This window comes from Embiotoca jacksoni, unplaced genomic scaffold (assembly GCF_022577435.1).
Source record: "Embiotoca jacksoni isolate LCO1_2020_lvr unplaced genomic scaffold, fEmbJac1.0.p SCAF_1, whole genome shotgun sequence".
NCBI classification, from domain to species: Eukaryota; Metazoa; Chordata; class Actinopteri; family Embiotocidae; genus Embiotoca; species Embiotoca jacksoni.
Window position 1 is genome coordinate 17,131,332 of NW_027185229.1, and position 25,973 is coordinate 17,157,304.

The window sequence follows — 25,973 nt, forward strand, 5'->3', positions numbered from 1 at the left end:
ACTGGCATGATGACTTGAGTCAATGCATAGCAGTTCAACAGTGTTTAAAAAAACAAAAATAATGCTAAAGTCCATCTTATACTATTTGTACTACAATCCGGCAAATTTAGTTTTCCATTACACTACTGTGTGTGTTGTCATTCTTTTATTGTATTTTGCCTGTATTGGATCATATGCAGACCTTTCATGGTAAACTGAATATAAAAAACATTGTAATTCTTTATTTATTCATTAAAACAAAAACAATGACATACATTTTCAACATAAACAATTACACATATTCCACTCATGTAAAAACAGCAGATCACTAATTTCAGTCTTTACTAAAAGTGTTCATGCTTACCATCATCTATGAATAAGGTGCACACGCTGATGCGGTTGTACAGTTTATATGTAATAAGGTGCTAATTGTTTCTACCTAAATACACTCTCATTGATACGTTCCACCATGTGCTACATGGTAGAAAGTAAAGCACCCTGTAGAAAGGCCTGATGTACAGCTTACTCTGACCTTTGACCTCCCAAATGAGACAATAAGGCAAGAAATAGTTTATGTGCTTGAGTTGAGAGGAGATATATTTTTAACATTGCTGCCACAATGGATTAAAAAAAAGTTTTTTTTGACCCATCAGATAGGGAAAAAAAAGTTTAAAAAAAGGTCCCCAAATTCGCTGCTTTTTGTTTGCTAGGCTGAAATGGTTGCTTCTTACAAAGAAAGTTATTTATAAATGTATGTGAAATTTGTTTTAGGCAATGGTGACTTTAGGCAATGGTAAATAAGTGTTCATCTGTGCCTGGTAACATAAAACACATCCCCTCTGCCACAGAGTTAGATTAATATATGAAGAGCAGATTTAATGATTTTTGTCTCATATCAAACAGTGACACGGAGCAGCAGAACATAGTGTAAAAAAAAAAAAAAAGATAAAGCATTTAAGTGACCATTCTCTGAATAGAAAACACTCCAGAGAGAGGAGTCAGATCGATGTGACTTTCAGTTATATCAGAGTTCCCCTCAGACTGCACTGAAGCAGATCACATCAAAGTGAGGCTCGCTGTGGATGTGACCGTGTGTTTCAGGAGAAAAAGTCTGTCTACAAGGCCGTGGAAAGACACACCTCACCCAGCTTATACTGAGCTTGAGTGTGCGGCTCAAAAGTTTTGTCTTGGCCTTTAAAGTTGAGCTTGTGGAATTCACTTGTGATGACTGACAGAGACTTTCCTTTGGTCTCGGGCAGAAACAGGCCAACATACAGCGCAGACAGCAGGCAGACTGCTCCGAAAGGCACAAAGCAGTACTGACTTAACTCGCTCTGTGAAGAGAAGGCAACAAGAAGCTGTCAAGACAAGATGTAAGGCATTACACAGGTAGCTAATGTCTGATTGTCATTATTATTATTGAGTGCAAAGTTCAGTATGTTCCCTTAACAATTTTAAGAAAAGGTTCTATATGTTGGAAACAAAGCAAAGCATTCATTTCATGTTCTATATCTCAGAAAAAGGAACAGCACCGAGTAGCGTCCCAACAGACAGCCTTCATCCCTCATTCCTTCAGTGTCAGGCTCTAAACTCTGGGAGGTGCTATAAGATACTTTGGATGAAATGTAATCAGCAGAAAACTGAGTGGATATACTTGCTTCGTGACAATGAAGGATTTTATATTGAAGGTATATTACTGTACTTATGGTTATATGTATCTTAAAGTATCTTAAGTGGTCTTTTGTAACCATATATTTCCTTGATTGCATGGCCTGCTTTGATGTTTGGATGGCTTTTACACTGAATCATTAAAGTGATATTCTATTAATTTAAAATTTTAACTTTGTAAACTATAGTTTTTAAGGGTTTCTTAATACTGAAAATAACTTATGAAGGGGTACTGCAACAATATAGCATTACGCTTAAATAAACTTCGGGGACTTAGAAGTGGCACAAAAACAATCTATGATGAATCCTCATTGACCAAGGTCTTTAACTTTTAGTGTGGGCCAAACTCCAAAAACACTCCTATATTTCCCTTAATGCAATTCAATGGCCCCTCTAGCATCCACAACCTACATGACAAAGTTCCCTCCAGAGCAACAGCAGGCATTATACAACTGTTTTCACAAGCTGACTGGTACTAATCATGACTGTGCCTGAATATCTGCTATTTCTCCCCTTTGCCATCTTCTCTGTCACTTCCACTGTTATTATTGTAGAGCCTACATTCACAGCCCTGACATCACGGACCGACGATCTGTGTATCTGCAAGCCAATCAATACATGAATGCCATTTAAATTTGCTGCAATTCTCTGTCTTCCAGTGTGCAACCCACCGCCCCCCTTCAACACCAGGACCTTCAGGGACCTGCTGGCTTCACTTCACCACTACCCGTGCTTAGACAAGGATTAACTTCCTATAAAATACAACATTAGAGCACAAATGCTTTATAATTCTAATACAGCCATGTGCTATAGTCTTATTTGTCTTCTTTTTCTCACCACTGTGTGTCGCGCTTCTACCTTTTTCTTTGTTGAGTTACCTGTTTTACTTTGTAATCACTCACCCCCTGTCTCTTCTCCACTTGTCAACTATAGAGTGGAATATGAAATGGATGAGTGACTAATTTAAAGGGATCTTTTCCGCTATATAATGAAACAATTCGAACACAGGATTGGTTAAGTTTGATTGTTGCCCTTGTGTATTTCCCACTTATGTGATAGTTTGCCTGGGATAAGTTTTATCTGTCCCTCGTTGTCCTCGTCTTCCTAATGTATTCAGTCTACAGGTGTGTTTCCCTCTCATTAGAGTCAGTTCATCCTTTGTGCCTACATCCTTATTCCAGTGTTTTTTTCATGGTTTCTATTCTTGAGGATGATTTCCAGTTAATTATTCCTCTTTAAGTGCAAGTTTCTACATTCACAGTTTTTTCTATACTGTGATATATACTATATACTATATACTATATTCTATACTATACTTTTGTGTTCTTTGACCGAGACTTTTTGGACACCATATCAGCGAGCTCCCTATGTTTTGGTTGCCTGTTTGTGTAACAGGGCTCAGCTGCCTGTGGGTTTGAACTAGTTTTTAAAGTAAAGTTTTTAAGCCTTTCACCTCCTGTGTTGTTCATTTGGAACCTCACCCTGTGTAACCATATTACCTTGGACTCTTGATTTTCTTTTCCCTCAAAACTGTGCAGCAGGGAGAAAGAAGCTCAAACTTGGTGCAAAGCTTTTAAGATGTTTTTTTTTTTTCTTCATTTTTGCCTTCAGGTTAGGAGATGGAGACAGGGGCTACAGAGGGGAAGAACATGCGACTGTAGCCCCAAGCCAGAATACCAAGCATAAACCAGTATGTTTTAAGTTTGTATTGTCTTCATAATAATGCTGCAGGTATGTGTGTATGCTTTGTTTTAAATTGTTGGCACAATTTTAAAATAAAACACCCTATCGTGTCGTGTTAATGGTTGGATGTAGAGACAGAGGCTGCGACAGACTGACCACTAGAAATGGAAAGATCATTCCAATGATGAACAGATTGAGCCACATCATGGAGCCAGCAATCATGTAGGCGGCCGGCCGAGCGGTCTGATTGAATAACTCTGTGGGGAGAATGCCGGTCACTCCAGCTGAGAAAAAGATAAACCATATTGAGCAAAGTTAATGTCACTATCACATCTTTAGAAATATTGCTTCACACTTCACGCTTAATTGGTTTGGGTTTCACCAAAATGAATGTATGTTCAGATGTAACTGCAGTAAATCACATAATACAATAATAAAAACTAGCTTCATCACGTATTAATGCGGTGATTATTATTGATAATTAGCATGAAAAATATCACAATGGACAGTCACCTCGCTTCAGTATTAAAGATACATAAAGAAAAGAAAACCCTCATGGTTTCTTACAGCTCTGAGATTTTACTTTGAAATGCAGAAACAGTTTTGATTTTTTTTAAAAATTTATGTTAATAGTTGTGTTTAAAGCTAATTTCGATGATAAATGACTTAACATGCAAGTTTTGTAGCATTTAAATATTTTACTGTGCCATTGGTAATTAGTAAGATCTAGTGAAAAATGAAACAGTTGTGAATATTTCCATTAGTTCCAAAAATATGAGTAAATCAGAATAAATCAACCATGTTTTATTTTAATATGCACGTTTGATAGTTGTATCTCAAGACAGTTTTAGAGTCTGACCTGGTCCCATGCCAAAGCTGAGAATGTAGGTGAAGATGCATGTCATGCTCAGGTACGGCATCCAGGATATAAGGTGCTGTTTGTAAAAGAGGAGGGAAGTACCGTAATAAGCTACTCAGTCAAGAGATTAGATGAAGCAGTCTGACACTTAAACCATAGGGGAAATTAATTGGCATAGATGGGAAATTTCCAAATCCCAAACAAGCCACCCTCTATCTCCTGGAAGTAATTTTCCCCCACACAAAACAGATATGAACTCTTGCCTGAATCTTGACTCACAATGCCTCCTAGTGGTCTGACTGTCACACTGCAGTGTCTTAGTTTATCATTTGATTCTTACACTTTTCACAATCCTTCATTCAGCACATAACAAATGATTGATAAAACGTGCCAATATGTTTTTTTTTTTTTTTTTTTTTCTCTCACCATTAGTCAATCTGGTTAAACCCAGGGAATAATTTTACATTCACAAAGCAGCAGATCCTCGACGCCAACCACACTGTTATTCAATAAATAAGCAGTAACTATCGCAAAAATGAACTGTTATAGATCATTTACACAATCTAAAGTCCATAATTTTCATTAAAAAGTTACAATAAATCGGTGAAGTGATTTGGTTACCTCAAGTGACAGAGCGATTGTAAAGACAATAGCCCAGACGGTCATGAGGATAAAGCCTCCCATCAGCATGAACCTCCGACCTTTCCGTTCAATCATCAGGTTCTGAAAAAAAAATTGAAATATGTTTCAGTCTCTGTTCTTGTTATGACGAATTACATCTAAGACTTTAGCTCAATACATCTAGTAGCAGTAACCACTGAACAGGAAACAAATCAGGATACTGTTAATGAATGAATGTCTGATATTAATATTGAGTAAACATGCTCAAAATATGACAAAACCTATGTTTGAAACTCAACCTATCTCTGGCTTGTGTCTTTTATGAAATTCATATTTCTATTCAAACTACTTCACTTGATGGGAATACAACAAATAATGATGCACGTGCACATTAGTTAGTAGCTTTGTGCAATTTTGCATCAGGGAGCTAATAATCACACATTTATTAACATTTCAGTGAATAATCGTATCTGCTTTAGATAAAGCAGTCACATGACTCTATCTGTAGCTAGAGCGAGCTGGTGGTTAGCTTAGCTCCTCAAAAAGATGGAAACATGTGTAAACAGCTAGCATGCCTCCTCTGAGGGCAACAAGATCAGCCTACCAGCATGTCTAAAGTTTACCAAAGTAACTAACATCTTATTTGTTGTATCCATACAAAAAAAAAAACTTAAAAAAACAACAGTTTGCATGTGGGTTATGTAGATCAACTCCTCTCTGCAAATCTTGTCAAGATTGAGAAATCACTGTATTTCCTAAAATATTGAACTATTCCTTTAACTTACATTTTTTGACTTTTTTGACTACTGTATATATTCCATTCAAATAGAGATACCGGTTTATATTTACTATTTAGCAGTTAATTCCAAGTTTGTTCCTTTTGATTACATTATTTTTATTTTTTATTTTTTGATTTTATACACTTTATTAATCCCCGAGGGGAAATTTCTTCACTACAGCAGGGGGGGCTCTCAGGGGGGAGCTGCTGCAGCAGGCTGCCACTAGCGCGGCGCCAGGTAACCTGACCTGAGGTGCATGTTTTTGGATGATGGGAGGAAGCCGGAGAACCCGGAGAGAACCCACGCAAGCACAGGGAGAACATGCAAACTCCGCACAGAAAGGCGGAGTAGCTATACAGCAGGTTGTGCATCCTGCTGTAAATTGTTGCCATATGTATGTGTTCCCAACAGTGAAATCAAATCTAAAACCTACTCTATGTGCAGCAGCTGGGGCTGTTTCTAGTCCTTAGTCAGCATTAAAGCTTAAAAAAAATAATGCAAACAACAGTTTCTCTCTGCCTCTAGCTAGTTACATACTGTAACTGTGTGCTTTAATGACAGATACTTACACACATTATACAGGCTGTGAATTCACATGTCCCAGTGCCAATTGTGATATACTGGATTTTCTCATTCGATATTCCAGCCTCTTTAAACACATATGATGCATAGAAGTAAATCTGCAAGAACATAAGATGTGTGAGTACAGCAGAACCTCATCGCTTCTTCCAAATGTTTTACAGCTGATAAGCTGATTTACCAAATATTTGTACATTGAGTGATTGTGTTAATGCTAAGTCTCCTCTATAAAACTACCAAGCATGTGCTTAAAACCCTTTTCTGGTGAGAGGGCATCTTGTAGCTCTGAAAATTAGTTGAAACAAGTTATTAATGTTTTCATTTACAGGGCAAATAAGAATTACAAAAATTACAATGCCCCGTAGTTCATAGCTCAACTCAAAACAAGAAGCGGTGTTCACATATTAATGCTCATGCAGTTAGCAGTACAGAAAGGGATGATGCTTCATCACCAGCATACATTATTAACGTGACATGACACTGCTGATGGATCCTCTCAAATTTCTAATTAATCTTCCAGCCGAGCAGGGAACTGCAGCCAAAAGAACATCTGAGTCTGTTTCTCTACCTCAGGATCAGTTACAGTTGTGCTCATGGGTCACATAGCAATCTTTTACAACCAGCCATCAGAGGGACGACACATACACTGACTTTCTTTCAGATCACGTCAGTGACGCCATTTTTATCCGGGAGCGTGGCAGTTCTTCTTACCGAGTCATTACCACAGAGCTGCATGGCACTGCTGATGATCATGACAGAGATGAGCTGCCAGCGCACAGAGCGATCAGTGAAAAGCTCCCAGGGTCGACTTGGCTTCAAGCCTTTGGTTTCAGCCTGTTCCTGCAGGATTTCATCGAGCTCGCTGCTCTGGACCTCACAGCCTCGCAGACGTCTCAGAGCTGACCAGGAGAAAAAGGCCAACATGATTAATGCCTCAGCGTTAGCTCATTTTTAAAAATATGTTTCTTATATAACAAATACATCATGTGGTTTAATGTGATGAGTTGACAGTAGTGGAGGGCAAAGTACTAAGATTAAAAGTACCAACGCGTAAAAATACTTTTACATCACAAGTAAAAGTCCTACCTTCAAAATCCCTAAAAGTACAGAAAGATAGTTTTCAGCAAAATCAAAAACGAAAGTAAAATTGCCTCTTTGACTGCTATATTGTCCTACATTACAGTAGTGATGCATCAATACCTATCTAACATTTTACTCTTGCAGCTTAATAATGTAGTTTACTGTATATATAGTATAATGTTGTAGTCCAGTGGGGAAGGCTTCCCTTAAAAATGTCCAAATAAATCTGAAGGTATGAGATAATTAAGAATAGTTCTACAAATCTTTCTTAAAACTTTTTGACTTTTCTCTCCAATATTACCTTTGAAATCTGGTGGAGCAGAAGTATTAAGTATTAAAATCTCAAGTAATGTACAGTTACATTAAAATTGCAGGTCTTTGATGACTTTCCACCTATGATTGGCATACTACAGTTCCCACCATTAACACAGGCCTCCTTGTCCCCCCTGTCAATGAGCAGGTATCTGGGACTCTCTGGGAACCACGGCAGGGTCAGGAGCTGAATGAGGCCAGGAATGGCATTACTGGCAAGAAGGTAGTGCCAATACGGCTCACTGCCCAAAATCTCTCTTTAAATAGATAATAAAGAGTGTTACTGTGAATATCTTTTAAATGTATAAAACATTTTCTCATCAAAAGTTTCGCTTATTTTGTCAAATATAAGCCACCGTACCTGAGTCCGACCACCTGTCCTAACACAACACCAAATGATGTGAAAACAGCTGATGACAAGGAAACAGCCCCTCTTAAGTGCTTTGGTGCACTTTCTCCAAAATACATGGGTTGCACATTCATGCTGATTCCTGCAAAAGAAACATCAGGTTCCTGTAAGTTTGTGTTGAAGTATTATTACTATTGACATCTTCTGCTTCCATGGCTTCGTATTATCACAAGTTTAGTTTAGTTACCCCTTCAGTCTGTTGTAGGCTTGATGGATAGACAGTATAATACCAGAGGAGAATCAAGCAGTGAAATGAATTAATATATTTACTGACATACCAGAGTTTATTCCAACCAGGACACGTGAAAGAAGGATCATTTCAAATGACTTAGCAGCTCTACTTGTCAGTGCCAGGAGTGCACCACTCATGAGGAAAATGTTGTTCAACAAAAGACATTTCTTCCTAGGGAAGGGAAAGGAGAATGAAATTTAGTGATTGAATTATTAATTGGAGTGTAAATCAAAATGGACAAAACGGATAAATAATATTTGTTTTATGTATGTCTACTACACCTATAACCAGTGTGCTTGAGCTGTGTGACAGACAGATACATGGTGGAAGTAAGTAAGTAAAAGTATTAAAATGAACATTGTTGGACATTTGGTTTTTAGTGGGATTTGTTGACAATCAGAAAAAAATTAATACCACCAGCCTTATCTTCTATTACAATAAAGATAAACTATGGAAGCATGAATAATACACACACAAAAAGATAACCTATAGGGTCGTGGGCATGTACATACGATCAAGGAAAGTAAATGAACAATCTCTTAATTAAGTCACACACGGACACCCAACGGGTTGATCATTCACTCTCCCCAGGTTGCAATGAAAATCACAATTTGTAACCTTCTGCACTCGTGCATTCACACATTTACATACAAGCAGCATCTTGTATTACCTCCCAAAACGTATGGTCAAGGGTCCTGCAATGAGAGCACCGGCAAACCCCCCCAACGAGAAGATGGAGACAATGATTGTCCAGACCAGCGTCACCTGGTAGTCCTCCAACTGGACGTCCCAGCGCTCCAGGACTGTCTCATTGACAAAAGTTTGAATAAACTGTGAGGAGCACAAAAGAGAATCAACTGCTAAAGATTCAGTTAACCAAACACACACGCTCAAGCAGAGCAGTTGTTAAGGCTGGCACTCATTACCTCTAGCTTTGTTTTAGTTTGTCTGTCTGTTTACATTGTTTTGGTTCTGCCTTTCGACTTATTTAATCAACACTGCCTTGAGGCTGAATCTTCAGGGTCAATTTGAAGCAACTGCAATACAATTTCACCAAATGATCAGCATAGATGCAAAATATTTGCATCTATTGCTAAGTTATTAGCAATTGTTTGCTGTCGATCTAAGTTTGGGTTCTTTATTTAACAGCGCAGCGGCTCTGCCTCAGAAAAAAACAAATCCTGCTACCAAAATTCTATAGCACAATGAACATGGGATGTTTATCTCATGTTTATTGTTCTTAGCTAGAATGATAATCCCAGACACAGGTAAGATAATTCTTACTTGCCATTACATTGTGCCTCAAATGTGAAATGACAGATATGTTGGTCGACACAATACACACCTATAGTCAATTTACCACCCTGCCAATGTTAATATAGGCTACGTCAACGACAGTATATGTTACTTAAATCTTTTTGAAACCTCACCCTTGACCCTTATCTTTCAAATATGTATTTTACACTTATTGTACAAATGCACTTATTGTAAGTCGCTTTGGATAAAAGTGTCAGCTAAATTAAATGTAATGTAATGTAAATACTGCACATACACCTGCATAATAATAATAATAATAATAATAACAACAATAATAATGTACACTTCTAAAAAGGGCTTTACATAGGAAAATTCAGATAAAACAATTCAACACAATAAAATAAATAGAAACACGTCACTAAAACTACAGAGTAGATAAAGTCCAAAAATAAATAATAAAGTACCTAACAAATATAAATTCCATTGGAGATCAAAGTACGACAAAGATATTAGTAAAATTATCATTTAGAAAAAAGATAGGTTTTAAGAAGTGTAAATATTATACAAACACATGTATATTGGGCTGTGCAACAAGCAGTCAGTGGGAAATATCTGCGCAGACACACACACACACACACACACACACACACACACACACACACACACACACACACACACACAAACTTACAGTTGTGGGAGCATTCATTATGGCGAGGTTGTAGCCATACTGAAGAGTTCCTCCAATGGCTGCAGAAGCAACCATCAGCACCAATATCAGAGGACTGCTCTGTTAATACAAATACAATACAATGTAATATAATAAAATACAAGTACACAGACAGACAGACAGACAGACAGACAGATAGATAGATAGATAGATAGATAGATAGATAGATAGATAGATAGATAGATTTTCAAGTGGAGACATATTATCAGGCTAACACATACAACATATGACAATATGAGAATGTGACACTGACAAAATATTCTGTATATTTTGTAATTGGAAATTGCAGGATCAGATAGTTTTGTTGTTACTTCGTCTGAGAGTACCAGCGCATGTCATGCAAATTCGCATTAAAAACACAAAAGCCATTCTAATGACGCTGCAACTTACAGGAACAACACAGTCACAAAGTAGGGTAGCTTTTCTGCAAGAATGTTCTGCGTAATACCTGAGTTTATAAATCAAACAAGGGAATCGGAAAACTTCAAAACACATGAATTACTGATAGGCATCATTTTCTCATTTACCTTCTGTGCACCAGAATGCGACATTGTTAATCGAAGGTGGTGGTAAAAAGGTACCAAAAAAAAACAAAAAAAAAAACTTGTTGGAGTCCGATAGAAACCCAGAGTTTAGCCCACCTCAAATACCTATTCCATCGAGCACGAGCCCGAGCACGCGCATGCAGCGTGCGTGTGGCGGCGTTAGGCCTTTTATGATTGGCTGCAGTTACGCAATCAGCCGGTTTGACGCACAGACCAAATACTAAGGTGATGTCTTGCTCGGACTCTTCAAATATCACAATAATGATTGACAAATGTGTGCCGTCAGGTGCGTAACCGTGTGCCGGTGAAGAGTGTGACAAGAGACTGTCACAGAGTCGGTGAGTAATTAAAGAACAACAACACATACGCAGCGAGCCTGGTGATGTTTCCGTCAACCACAGCGGAATCACGTTCAGGTACAAGGAGGGGGATGCTGGCACATGGGCTTTCTCTTAATAAGTAAATAGGTGTCTGCAATTTCATTTCGTGTGAAAGTAATGCTCTCTAAGCCAGTGTATGCCTTCATTCATTGTGTTTTTGGTTGTATTCAGTCGAAGTTTTAAAGTTCAAGTCCCAAGTTTTAACAAATAAATAAATAGGCCCAAGCAAAAGCAACATAGAAATATTACTAAACTGGGTGAAGCTCCAGGAAATAGGCTTTTGTGCACATATTTCAGGTTGCACTGGCATGTGTAATCGGGGATCTGGCCTGAAGGTTTCTGTGTCAGTTTGTAATGATTTGATTAAACTCTGCAAGACAGGAGGACAAAAAAAAAAAAAGGTTTGATAGTAATTCACAACTACCTTTGTTGATATTGTACTTTTATTGTGAAAAATCCGAAGCAAATTTGCAAGAAGTCAAATTACTACGCCCACTGAGATGCAGTGAAGCTGTAGAATTTTGCTTGCTGGCGTTTCCTGGTCAATAAAGCCTGCAGCTCCACATTATGACGGCTTTACATTGGGTTTTACAGAAAGTTTTAATAAAGTTATAACACTGCTATCCTGTTAATTTTGTATAATATCTATTACCTTTTCCAAATGACATTTAAATATAATTATACATTTTCACATGTTCTTTACAAACTAACTGTTTATGTCCAGCAGATGGAGCTGCTTTGAAATATTGCTGCTGATCTTTCTAGGATTTCATTGTTGCCTACAAAACAAGCTACTCAGCTGCAGCTCATGCAAAGGGCAGTTCATGCATAAATGGCAGTGATGGGAAGTAACAACAGTTACTCAAGTAAGTACAATTGTTAGGTACTTATACTTGACTTGAGAATTTGTATTCTATTCTACTTCCACTCCCCTAAATATCAGAGGGAAAAATGTTACTTTCTTCTCCCTTACATTTATTTAACTGCTTTATTTACTTAAGATGAATATTTGACACAATGGATAATATAACAAGCTTTTGAAATACTACACATCGTTAAAGATTAAACCAGCGGATTTCAACCTGTTTGTCTTCTGACGTGTGTAGTCAGGGTTACATTTCAAATGTCTATGAATTGTTAACAGCTCCATCAAATAGTGACATCTTCCTCTAAACTTCTGACATGGTTTCATTTCAATAAATATTTAAATGAACCAATATCTTACCAGAAATGAATTAAGTCCAAAAGCTGAAAACAGAATTGAATTGGAGTGTAAATCAAAATGGACAAAACGGATAAATAATATTTGTTTTATGTATGTCTACTACACCTATAACCAGTGTGCTTGAGCTGAGTGTGACAGACAGATACATGGTGGAAGTAAGTAAGTAAAAGTATTAAAATGAACATTGTTGGACATTTGGTTTTTAGTGGGATTTGTTGACAATCAGAAAAAAATTAATACCACCAGCCTTATCTTCTATTACAATAAAGATAAACTATGGAAGCATGAATAATACACACAAAAAAAGATAACCTATAGGGTCATGGGCATGTACATACGATCAAGGAAAGTAAATGAACAATCTCTTAATTAAGTCACACACGGACACCCAACGGGTTGATCATTCACTCTCCCCAGGTTGCAATGAAAATCACAATTTGTAACCTTCTGCACTCGTGCATTCACACATTTACATACAAGCAGCATCTTGTATTACCTCCCAAAGCGTATGGTCAAGGGTCCTGCAATGAGCGCACCGGCAAACCCCCCCCAACGAGAAGATGGAGACAATGATTGTCCAGACCAGCGTCACCTGGTAGTCCTCCAACTGGACGTCCCAGCGCTCCAGGACTGTCTCATTGACAAAAGTTTGAATAAACTGTGAGGAGCACAAAAGAGAATCAACTGCTAAAGATTCAGTTAACCAAACACACACGCTCAAGCAGAGCAGTTGTTAAGGCTGGCACTCATTACCTCTAGCTTTGTTTTAGTTTGTCTGTCTGTTTACATTGTTTTGGTTCTGCCTTTCGACTTATTTAATCAACACTACCTTGAGGCTGAATCTTCAGGGTCAATTTGAAGCAACTGCAATACAATTTCACCAAATGATCAGCATAAAATAAGAGCGGTGCGTAGTCAGGGTCACATTTCAAATGTCTATGAATTGTTAACAGCTCCATCAAATAGTGACATCTTCCTCTAAACTTCTCACATGGTTTCATTTCAATAGATATTTAAATGAACCAATATCTTACCAGAAATGAATTAAGCCCAAAAGCTGAAAACAGAATTGAACTTTGTTTTTTCTTCTTTCCTCTCCCAGTAATCACCTGATGACCCCTCAGATGTATCTGCTGTCTCTGTGTACAAAACTGGAAATTAAGTAGTTCAAACTAGCGCCACCTGCAGCAGCTACAAAATTAACATGCTGCCTATACACTGATGCTTAACAATCTAATGATGTCATACAGTATGTAAAAATAAATCTGTCAGAGGGGCCAAAACAGTATTTTCCTAGAAAGCTATCTCAGCTTTCTTGAACCTGATGAAATGCATGTTGGTCATATTCACAAAAGGGCAGCAGGTCACTGAAAACATTAGAAATTGGAGTTTTTAAATATCCATCACATATTTCATGGGAATGTGGCCAGTAGTTGAAAAGATATTTTTGTCTGCACCAAACTGGTGGACAGATGAATGAACAGACGGGCCCACAGAGCTACAGTAAAGCCCATGGCTAATAGAAAGGAAAAGAAAAGAAAAGAAAAAAGAAAAGAAAAGAAAAGAAAAAATTTAATGAAAACTTTTTTTTTTTTTTTTTTTTTTTAAACCCAGTGATGTAAATAAGCTAAGATTTTTCAGGAGAATAAATCAAGTAATTATTAATTATGTGGCTTAAAGTTTAGGCTTTGACTCGAAGGACTTTACAGCCTGTAAATCATTGACCAAATAAAAGCAAAATAATATAGCCGCAAGCGACAAGAATCAGGATCAGGATCCAAGCAAGTCGCAAGTAGAAGTCAAGAAGCACATGAAAGTAAACCACGTGCTCACATCGCAACGTTGTTGACGAGTTGTCCAAGAGCGGATTTGATCCATGAACCTTCGGATCCTCGGGATGATGCACAACCATCTAGTAACTCAGGTGACATTAAATGTGCAAAAAAGGGGTTGTTTGGTGATAAAGTTCTGAAAAAAAAAAATCATATCATTCCGAAGATGTCAGGTGTATTGTCAAATGTTTTGGTAAAGTTTAATTGAATGTTTGGGGAACACAAACTGTTGTGCATACAGTCAAAAAATTACAGGGAGATATTGAATATCACTATGGACTCACTGTTTGACCAAACTGAACCCCTTTGAAAGCATGGGATATCTAGTATCCAAAGAATATCTGTGTCAATTTTGGTAGCATTTGAATAAAGACTTGTGGAGTTATAGATGTTAATTGATTTGGCATATTTTAAAAAATAGAGTGACCGATTTCTGAATTGACCATAGGTTGCAGTGAGCCATGGTTTTGTCACAATGCAGAGGATGTCTTGAAAAAAAATTCAGCTCTGTCGGCGATAACGGTAATTTATTGTAATTTATTGAAGTTTGGAATATGAAATAGCTAGAAATTTAGAATCGTGAACATACTGTAGCTTCAAGGGGCAATGATTGGGGTCCAGGCCAATTGGTGGTTAGCTTTGTCACCTCAAAGCAGGGTTCGAGTCCTGCCTGGGGCTTGGTATAAACCTCAACTATGGCAGGGACCTTTGATTCTAAATTGGCCAAAGATAACGGGTGGATGGAGTTTAGGGAAATACAAAATAATGTGCATAGAATACAAATTACAGGAAGATATTGAATATCACTGTGGACTTCCCGTTTGACCAAACAGAACCCCTTTGAACACATTTGATATCTACTATCCAAAGAATGTCTGTGTCAATTTTGGTAGCATTTGAATGGATATTTGTGGAGTTATAGATGTTTATTAATTTAGCATATTTTAACAAAAACGATTGGCCCAACGGTCTAGGACGACTTGGCAGGTTAGCAGGTAGGTTTTACAGAAAATTGAAAAAAGTCACAAAAGTTGAAATTTTTAAAACAGAAGACCATCGAAGCAAAGTTGCAGTTACATTCAGAGATTACAATAGTGAGCAAAGTTTTGATTTAGCCCAAGCGGTTTTTGAGATAATCACAAAAACTTAAAACGTATCGTAATAGCGCCGATTTGAGGTCAGTGTGTTTGATTTTTTTGTGCTTTCGTAGTGGGGGCAATTTGCAACGTAGCTACTAAATTTGGTAAGGTTTGAATTTACAGTTATTGCTGCCCGATCACTTTTAGTGGAGAAAAATAATAATAGCAAGAAGAAGAAGAAGAAGAAGAAGAAAGAAGAGAGTTCCGTGCAGCTATGCTGCTTGGACACCAAATAAGAAAAATCTAAACAAATTTAATTCTCACAGAGTGGTACTTCAACTCTTAATGCTTCAATAATTCCGTATGCTGCAGAATGTCCTACAAATAAAACTAGAGTAGGAAATCTCTACCGCTCTCACTTTCAGAATAAATTAAATCATACTAAAACTGAATGGTTAACAGGATTTGTAGAAACTTGTCCATGCATTTATCTTCAGTAGACTCGACTACTGTAACGGTGCGCTTACAGGTCTCTGTAAAAAGTCAATCAGGGAGCTGCAGCATTCTCGAATCCTCACTAAGACCAACAAAGTGGATCACATCACTCCAGTTCTGAGGTCTTTACACTGGCTTCCTGTCGAACAAAGAATCAACTTTAAAATCCAGCTGTTGGTTGGTAAAGAACTGCATGGTTTAGGACCAAAATACATTTCTGATCTGCTGCGACCTTATGAACCCTCCAGACCTCTCAGGTCATCTGGGACTGGTCTCCTTTCTGTTCCCAGAGTCAGAACTAAACATGGAGAAGCAGTGTTCAGTTTTTATGCTCCACATATCTGGAACAAACCCCCAGAAAGCTGCAAGTCTGCTGCAACCCTCAGCTCCTTTAAATCAAGACAGGAGACTTTTCTGTTTGCTGCTGCATTTCACTGAATCAGATTTGAGGATGTCTTGAACTGCACTGTAACTTTTATCCTATTTTTTTTTTTAGCTTGCTAAATGTTTTAATCACTGTTCTTAATTGTTTTTAAATGTACTTCTCTTTTGCCTTATGGTTTAATGGTTTTATGTGAAACACTTTGAATTGCCTTAATGTTGAAATGCGCTGTACAAATAAACTTGCCTTGCCTATATTTGTGCTGCAGTGCATAAATAAAAAAAAAATAAAACAACAACAACAAAAAGTGTTATGCTGAGGTCACAATGAGATGATACCTCCCCCTCCCTCTCATTCTCTAATTGGTCAGCTCTGACAGGATTACACGAGTTTCCTCAATTGAACACTGTGAAGTTAAACGCCCGAACATCCAGGACCAGTGGGAAGAAAGAAAACTACAGACACTAGAAAGTACAGATAATTCTCTACCGCTGCATCTAAAGTCATCAGATGTTTGTGTTTCACACGGGTCGACAGGTTTGCTGTGTGATCGTCGGATTAAATGTTTTCTCTGCTGATGGTTGCTGCTCCTCCTGCTGCTGCTGCTGCTGCTGCTCGCCCTGCAGCCTGCAACACTAATGTGGTTTCTTAACACGCCCGCATTTCAGTGAAGCTGCCCTTGAAGTTAGTGCAAGTTTTAGACCGCTAGTCGTCACGATGACTCGGATTTTCTGGGATACAATTTTCCTCATAAGCGGTAAGTAGTTAATGTTGCTGGAGAAGGGGAGTTTTATTTGAGCTCAAATTTCATCCAGACTTGTCAAGATTATTTTAAACGTTTAGATAAACGTTAAAAAATTATGATTAAAGTGCTTGATGTGAGATTTTCTCTTTTTATTATTTAACATGAATTCAGTGGATAACTACGATTTGAAATGCCAAACTCTACAATATGAAACATTTAAGTGTTTTTATCCATTCCATAAATTGTATTGGTTGTATTGACCTGAGAGTGCTGACCTTATACATTTAATGGCTTTTGTCAATATACAGTATTTAAACCTAATTGGGTGTGCTATTTTAATTGATTTTTGCATTATATTTTTGTGGAGAAAAAAGGGGGAAATAAGAAAAAATTATGATCTTTTGGTTTCACTCAAATCTACTCCTATCTATCTAATCTAATCTATTTAAATTTTTAAATTATCCTGCCAGTTTCCAGTCTCTGGTTGTGATTACACTTCTTCACAGTGCCTGCTGTATTTATAGTTCTTTGGTTTCATCCTTTTAGTGGATGCCTGACCCTGTTACTATTGTTGGGTACCAGTTACTCAATGAAGCATCGATATCACATTAAAGACCAGGTCACATGATCATAGCTGTGCAATGCTAGAACTAACCCTCAGGTTGTTTGTGATAATAGTAGGATATGAGACACCTGGTTTTCCTTTGGAGGAAAAAATAAAGTCACATTACAGTAATATATATTTTTTTATATTCCTGTAGGTACTTTTAGTATGTCTGTGGTACTCAACGGTGAGTTTACGGTGAACATATCTTTGTTATGTTCCTGCGGGGATTTTTTGTTATTCCTAAAAAAAATTCACATCAGGACTGTGCCATACATTAAGAGCTGTTTATTTTTCCTCTCTGCAGGTTGTCTCTTTACATTTGGAGCAGGGCAGAGCAGTTCAGCAATTATTGAAGCCAACATTCCCATTGATACAAACTCTGAACTCACTGCTGCTCCAAACACCCCCAGTAACAGTTCTGTGACAACCAGCGGCAGAAGCACAAGTACTGCAACGGTTGCAGCCACAGCTAATATCCCTGCAGTTAAAAGTAAGCCATGTTATGTGAAGATGCATGATTGAAACTCATGATTACAGCATTTTCAGAAAGAAAATCCCTGTAGTCTATGTGACGCATGTTTCCATTAAAGTCTTCTATCTACTCTCACTGCAGTTGCAATGCAAAAGCCCTCAGACTTCTAGGCCACATTACACTCCTGCAGGGATTTGTTCTTACTCCTATAACTCTCACACTATGGCGGTATCATATGTTAACAGGTTCCCTCTTTACATTTGGAGCAAGGCAGACGAACACAACAATTATAGATGCCACCATTTCCATCAATACCACCTCCACTGCTGCTCCCAACACCTCAACAAGCAGCTTGCCAGCAACCAGCAGCAGCAGCGCCACAACCAGAAGCCCCATTGCAACCACTACAACCAATATCCACCCAGTTAAAAGTAAGTTTTAGCTCAGCTGTCTTATAATAAAACAGAGAGAGTTTAATCATTTTGATTCTTAAGAAAATGATTCACAGTGTTTCACATTAAATGTGCCAGTTGTCCTCTTCATCCACTCTCACTACAATGTTGCAGCAGGAGTTCCCAACACAGTTTCCCACTGAGCTGCAGTGCATCAACATCATGCAGACAGTGTGGCGCGCACTGATAATTGATCCTCTTAGTGTGAGTGGGGGCACCGATAGTAGTAAATTAAAGATTAGGAGCGCTATATATGAGCAGTATATTTAGCTATTTAACAAAAAGCCGCACCTACAGTGTTGAATTATTATCTGAAAAGCATCTTATTTGCCCTAAAGGGCTTGTTTCCGTCTCAATGTTGCTTTCATTCGACTGCCAAAATCACATGGAAAGAGAGAGGGGTTGGTAGGCAGATGCCTCAGGGACAACAGAGGGCTTTCACAGAGACTGAAAGAAGGAGACAATGCATGTAGGCTGAAATCCAAGAGCCCATTTACCGTTGGAATGGAGTGTGTGACGAAGGCTGTAATGCAGCTATCTGTCTGGATGTTCATCCTCCTTCTCACCCTGAATGCAACACTGTGGCATCTGTTTCGGGTGCTTGTGCAACATTGACTTTTGCTTGAGTCGGTAATGTAGGAATTTGTCTGACTGTACAGCCTATGTTAAAGAGGTGTTCTGTTTCGTCTGAATGCTCATTAGTCAGATATTTTTGTCCTGCTGTTTTGTTTGCCAGAGTGAAAACTAATATACTTGCGAGACAAAAAGGTGACTTGAAGGCTTTAAATTCTTCCTAAGAACTACAATTCCTGCAGGGATGTGCTCTCTCTTGAGTCCTAGTGCAGGCTGATGGACAGAGGTTTTTGTTTGCAACATCTTACTGGGAATTTTCTTTGACTTTTCTTGACTATAATTGTCCCTCCCAGGTACAGCGAGAGATGTGATGCACCACAAATCCACACGCAACCGGGAACAAACGGCTTCAGTCTATTGTTGGTGGCGTGGGTGTCAGCTTTAGGATTTAGTACATGTTGTTTCAGGCCTCTGCAGGCTTAGGCTATTTTTAGATTTATGATATTCACTTGTGTCATGTTCTGTCTTCTGAATATGGGTACTTCCATTACATTTGATATTCTAATTTTGGTAAAATGTATATATTTAACTGCTTGTTAAGGCGGAAAGTTCAAACTCACCTTTTCCTGACCCAATGGTTTGCCCTCTGTACCATAATCTTAAAAAAACGCACCTAAGTATTAGTAGACACCCAACTATAATGATTTAATTAAAGTTACTGGTTTCAGTGGGAAGTCTTTACATTCAAAAAGTTGTGTACATTTCTTTGACAATATTATTAACGTCAATATCAACCACAACATTATCTGCTGTTTTACCAGAGTTTGTGGCAGCGGCTGTTCGGTCTCATTTCGACGACTGTCCAGACTCACACCAACATTTCTGCTTTCATGGCACGTGCCGCTTCCTGATACTGGAGGAAACACCAGCATGTGTGTAAGTCAATAGATTTTAAATTCTAAAATATCACCATTGAATACTGTTTGTGATTCCGACTTAAAAAATAACATGACTTTTACCGATATAGCTGAAACAAGAGACAGCACTGTAACTGTAATCGTTGATCACATCAATTTACACACGCGTAACAATATGTTTCACCAACCTCTACATTTGTATTTTACATGCCTTTGGTCATTTTGGTATTTTAGCAATTCAAAGCACATTTACGTCTGGTTCTGTACATTATGTTGGAGCAAATTATGGCCATCTGTCAACAGAGACATTTGTGAAATCTTAAGATCTAAAGCTGTTTGGCTCAGGAACTTGTGGTTCAAGGCTGGAATTGGGGCGATATAGTCTTTGTATTTCTGGAGAAGCGACAAATAAGAGAGGAAACTTGCAGGAAGGCAGACGCTTTAATCTAAATTAGCAGAAAAAAAATGTACATCCCGAAATCCACTGCACAGAATATCTACAGAAATCTTCATGTCTAACTCTTAACAGGCTACAAACCTGTTTGCCTCTGTGGCCCATGTCATTTTGTTGAAGGCGTTAACGTTAAAACTTCTAAATAATTTCAGTACCTTTGCCTTCAGTATTTTAAGATGATGTAAATAAGGACAGATTACAATCTTAAATCCACTTTGTACTTGTTTTGTACATTAATAGCCAAAAATTATTTTCAGTTCCGTTTATAACAGTGATTTTGTTACCCTTTTTTGTTTTTTGTTTTATGTTTTGCAAAGTGCACAATCAAGTGTGTGCTATCAATATGATTTTACTGAAAAAAACAAAGAGATCTTTAAACCTGCAGTGCAGTCACGCGACATCCGTACCTTTCCTCCCCATTGAGTTAAAAAAAAAAAAATGTTTTAATGAGGAGCATCCACTCCAGAAACATTTCTTAAATGCTTATTAGGTTTTCTGCCCTACACTTTGCTGCTGCATCCTAATCCTTTCCATCGCTGTGGTTGCAACAGTCATTGCTGGGTGACATAAAATGCATCACTGACGGTGTCAGCGTTGGACTGTCTCACCAGACACCACATTCAAAAACTCTGTATACAGTGAAATACAGAGAGATTCATTTGGAGGTTATAAGCCTAATCAGCATCGTGTGAACTCGTTTGGCTGGAAAGCAACAGATGTTGAGTTATTTCTAAAGGTTGTGTACAAAACGGGTTGGACCCGTGTGAGTTTTTAACCGAGGTTTAGCATAAACCTGGAGGTACACTGACGAGCCTACCGTAAAGAATTTACTAAAACCACAGCAGGAAAGGAGATTTAATCTCCAGTGTATTACTGGGTAACATTATAGACTATGTGAAGAAAAGTTCTAGAAAAGTGCACAAGACGTACAACTGCTACAGCGGCTTTTCCGCTACTTCATATCATAAATTGAATCCCAGAGAATGACCCAAATCAAGTCTACTTGTATTCATTTGTATGCATTTTATCTGTTTCTTATGCATTTTATCTGTTTTATCTCATTTCTTTTCTGTATTTTTAAATGTTCCTTTATATCTGTTTTTATGTGAAACACTGCATGTAATTATCTTGCTGTGAAGCACTTTGAGCTGCATTTCTTGTATGAAAGGTGCTTTACAAATAAAGTTTTTTATTATTATTATTATTATTAATAAAAGTTCAGTAATCCAGCTTTGATATGACAACTAGAAGCATTAAAACTTCCCCTGTCAGCCAATCTCTGTGATTCAAGCTACACAAAGATCATATAGATTTTCCATCTCTGTTCCAGGTGTCATCCAGGTTTCATCGGGATGAGATGCGAGCATGCAGACCTACTCGCTGTGGTAGCAACCAATCACCGACAGCAGACCGTTGCCACAGTGCTGGTGTTGTGTGTGATTGGGTGTGTTCTCATCATGGTGTTGTGCACACTCTTACAGTAAGTTTCCTAGATGATGTAGCTCATATTTTAGTACATAACTAACAGGTTCACTGGCTTCATAGCTGATAATCTGTACGGTGTTTAGGATGATAACGGTGCAGATATATTTTCATTTAGCTAATGTAGAGATACATGTCCTTTCTCCCTCAGTTACTGGTGGAGGCAGGACTGTCGCAGGCAGAGCCATCAACACCACTACGTCACCGAAAAGCACAGAGCATCCTGCTATCCATCCGAGAGTGGTACTTGTCTTTATTTCCTTATTGTGTAAAAAGTGCATTTGTAAAGTCATATTTCTTTTTACATGTCAGCTGCAGGGGATGCTATAACTATTACATGAACATGAGAGAACAGGAGTCGAAAGTAGTGAAGAATGAAATGAGTGCAGACGTCCAATAGTTGCTGCATATGCTGTCTGTATTTAGGCAGGGCGTACACGCATACATACATGTACAGGTGAGCATGTGATACAGATAAATGAAATCTCTTAGTTTTTGTAAAAAATTGTATGCATGTCAGTGGTTGTAGTTTAAAATTAGATATAGACATTAAGTTAGAAGGCTGGCATTATTTTTATAATATTGTCTACAAATCTGATAAAACAAAACAAACAAAAAAACCAACAATGTTCTTGGCTGTTTCTCAATGATTTCCAACGTCTCTTTCTGTCTGTAGCTCTCCTTTGTGAGGTCAAAGAGAATTTAGTTGTATTCTAAAAAAAACAACTATTGCGTAAAAGAGCTGGACACTGCAGGTTTTTATTAGCAAATGTCTTTGTTGGGGACTATTTTTAGCCGCAGATTAATCCACACTACAGTGGCATTGTTTATGGACCAGTGCAAGGTTGTGGCTCTACTGCTGTGTTTTCACATCTTTTGGACAACAATGGAGGCAATACGGCACAGCAATACCTTTTTAGGGATTTTTTTTGGTGGGATTTGTTGATAATTGTTAAAGTATTGTGCTTGAGCCTCATATGGGAAAGGTAACCTTTTATGTTTTACTTTTTGCCTTTCAGTGGTTTGAGAAAACATCTTGCCTGAACACGAGCTGTTCGCATCATGACGTGTTTAGTTTTCCCTCATCTGTCGGCCTGCAGGCTCTCCGGACTGCAACCAAAGTGGTCCAATGGGCCAGAGGCGAAGCGGTATTATCTTCAATGTGACTGAGGTAGGGCTTCTTGATATGGGAGGTTAATTGTTCCATGATATATATATTTTTTTCTTCCCACTAACTGGGACTTTTGGACTGCAACCATCTAGGGACGTGTTTACTTCGCTCTTTATTCTGTGGAAATACACTCAGAACTGCAACAGTCTGAACCGCTGAGAATGAAGCTGCCGCCAAATCCTGCATGGAAAGAGCTCTGTGTGCCCTCATTACTGTTCATGGTCGGCCTGGAGGACATGAGAAATGATCTACAACGCCATTATTCATCCTGTGTGGATGTTGAATAGGACAGGTGTTTATTTTGGACTGTGGGACAACAATAATACCTTTATTCCAGCCAGGAGACCCTAATTCCTATTTTTGTCTTTTATTATCTTTGCACAATTTTCCTCAGAACTCTACAAGCACAAAGGACATTTTTAATCATTTATGGTGGGGGAAACTGATGCTTTAAAGATGTTTTAGTGTCCGTTTTTAAAGAACGATCTCACTTCACTGGACAGGACTAGGAATTGTTTACTGGACTGACTGCTCATAGATTTCCTGGACTTCAATCAACAATTATAAACAAAGACTGCAACTTAAAATTGTTCTAATATTTGCTTTGATTTGGGGAAAAGTCATGATGACTCCGGTTTTGCTACTGAAGCTAAAATACTTGTCAGTTTTATTTATTATTCCTGAGCTGTACTTGAACATGTCCACGCATCAGAGGTTTTTAAAAAATTTGCAAGCTATAACTGTACCAACACATGCAAATCCTGGGTGGCCACTTTATTCTATGCTACTTTTGTAATATTGCACTTTTCTACAAGCTTGCTCACTACTCATTAAAAAATTGCACTCAATGCACAATGTAGTCACTTGAAAATGCGTCCACAAACGAGATGCCAAACACATTTGCCTGAATGAGCACTGATGGGAAGGGGCACGCGGTTTGCACACATCCAACTAAGCATGCATGCACTTAAATCGCAGCTTGTATGTTTAAAGCAATGGCACAAAATAGAAGTGGTGTATTATAGCATTGCTTTTGGTTTGAATTATTATAAAGAGAGAAAAGCCTCTGAGTGATAGTTTCAAATAAATTATTAAAAAACTTCTCGTGAAATTTCAACGTTATTTGTGAAGGAATTTAAAATGATAATTACCAACTGACACTGATAATGGCATGATTATGTGCTTTGTGTGGGGAAAAAAAGAAGAGACAATATATAATCAATGTGATGGTATTTACATGCCAAACTCTGAGGGGACTATACTCTTGTCTTTGTTTACATTTGATATTATTTACATTGCAGAATTTGTGTCTTTATTACAGCTCTGATGTGTAAATATCAAAAATGCATGGAGTGTCAATAGAAAATCATCTGAAAAGATCCCACTGTTGATCTTCTCGTGCGTCATCCCTTTACTTTGTCAGACTTATGTTGTCACGGTTGGAAAGCCTCGATCATCTGTATTTGTTTTCCAATGAATAATTAAATATGCAAGTGTATCTGTGTTTATTTTTCTATATGTGCTTATTACTTGCTCCTTCTTTTCTAGAGTCTGTTATCTGACTCATCGCGTGACCCTCTTTTCACTTCTGAAGCTCTTTCCTTTTCTCTGTCTTCAAATACCCTAATTTTCTGACGCTCTGCTCCACTATTTTTCTCTTCCACTGAATATTTCAAGATGCAGAAATGCCAACATGAAACCCTGAACCCCAGGCACAACTGAACAAAGAGTGGACTCTTGAGTGCTTTTATAGCTGAAGGAAATGTTTTGGCCCTCTTCTATATTGCTATTCAGTTTTTTCTTATTTTTGTCTTTTTTTACTTTAGAATCTATACTCATTCATGTTAAAGCCTTTGTTCCCGGTATGAGGCTGCGTCACATGGTGGATATCGTGCTTGTGTTTTATTTTGTATGTCATTGGGATGACATCGTCCCTCATAACGTACTGCATCTCCTTTGCGCCTCTCTTTCGCTCTCTGCATGAGAAGCTTCATTTTGTTTTGCAATCCCATTATAGCTGCAATTGGATTTCTGTGGAGCTCTTTAGAGCCGTCTGGCTGAGCTACTAAACCAGCTTTGAATTAAGCAGCTCTTATGGATGCTTCCCTAAAGATACACAATACCCTTTAACATATAAACGGATGGAAGGGGAAACATATTAAATCAAGCATAAACAAGGCAAAGAAAAGGGAAAAATAGATGCTCAGTAAAAACTGTATGTTGATTCACATTTCAAGGACACAAAGTGGAAGGCGATTTTGTGAACATCAGGAAATTCTCGAAGTTTTTAAATCTGATTTGGACAAGTGTCAATCCTTATTCCCCATAAGAGGCTGGAGCTCTGCTTTGAATTGCAATGCCTCTCTGGTATTTTCCCTATAGTCTCTCTTCTGGCCCTTTTGATCCTCAGCCCAACATTCCCAGTATCTGCCTCTGACCAGATGGTTTGGAATAAGACTATTTACAAAGGTATTAGGGTTAAGCAACCTCTTGTTCTCCTCACTGCTAAGCACTGAAATAAATAATAAGGAATGGTCAAAGCTTAGTTGCTGCAAGGGTCACTTCACCCACATCACCTAAAATAAATTTTACAGTGGTGGCTGATCCTGAGAGCACAAACTGACACAAATTTGAAGGATTTGCAAGACATAAGAAAAAAAGAAGGTAAAAATGAATGCAGCAGACACATCCTGACTCTCGTTAATAGCTGTAAAAATGCTTGATTGTCAATTAACATGTCTCAGTCACCCATCCTGCCTGGTGAAAGCTTTTGTCTTAACAAACCACTCCTCCAGTTTGCAGTGCTGGCTTTCTATTAAAAATGTGTCATCTTCAATGTGGCGCCCCTCTAACTGAGTACTGTGCATTCAAACTGTTGTGTCAAATATTGGAATTGCAGGTGCACGAATTTATCAGGTTTTTTGAGGCCAGAACAGATATTGATATTTGAGTCAACACAGTATTCCATTCAACACAG

At 38.0% G+C, this 25,973-nt stretch overlaps 2 protein-coding genes across 2 annotated transcripts; one reads left to right on the forward strand and one right to left on the reverse strand.

The window, feature by feature from the left end:
• Positions 1-1,094: 1,094 nt before the first annotated feature.
• LOC138199726 (solute carrier family 2, facilitated glucose transporter member 11-like) lies at positions 1,095-10,736 on the reverse strand. Its single transcript, XM_069151880.1, has 12 exons — positions 10,713-10,736; positions 10,147-10,245; positions 8,872-9,032; positions 8,248-8,372; positions 7,922-8,051; positions 7,669-7,817; positions 6,880-7,067; positions 6,159-6,269; positions 4,811-4,912; positions 4,190-4,265; positions 3,487-3,614; positions 1,095-1,313 (listed from the first exon to the last, which is right to left on the reverse strand). The coding sequence occupies exons 1-12, from the start codon at positions 10,734-10,736 to the stop codon at positions 1,095-1,097; spliced, it is 1,512 nt and encodes a 503-aa protein (XP_069007981.1).
• Positions 10,737-16,568: 5,832 nt separating this feature from the next.
• Positions 16,569-24,441, forward strand: tgfa (transforming growth factor, alpha). The gene is made up of 7 exons (XM_069151892.1): positions 16,569-16,880; positions 17,780-17,965; positions 18,193-18,378; positions 19,794-19,908; positions 21,674-21,823; positions 21,977-22,068; positions 22,845-24,441. Exons 1-7 carry the CDS (start codon positions 16,841-16,843, stop codon positions 22,850-22,852), a joined length of 777 nt encoding a protein of 258 aa, XP_069007993.1. The 5' UTR covers positions 16,569-16,840; the 3' UTR covers positions 22,853-24,441.
• Positions 24,442-25,973: the final 1,532 nt, after the last annotated feature.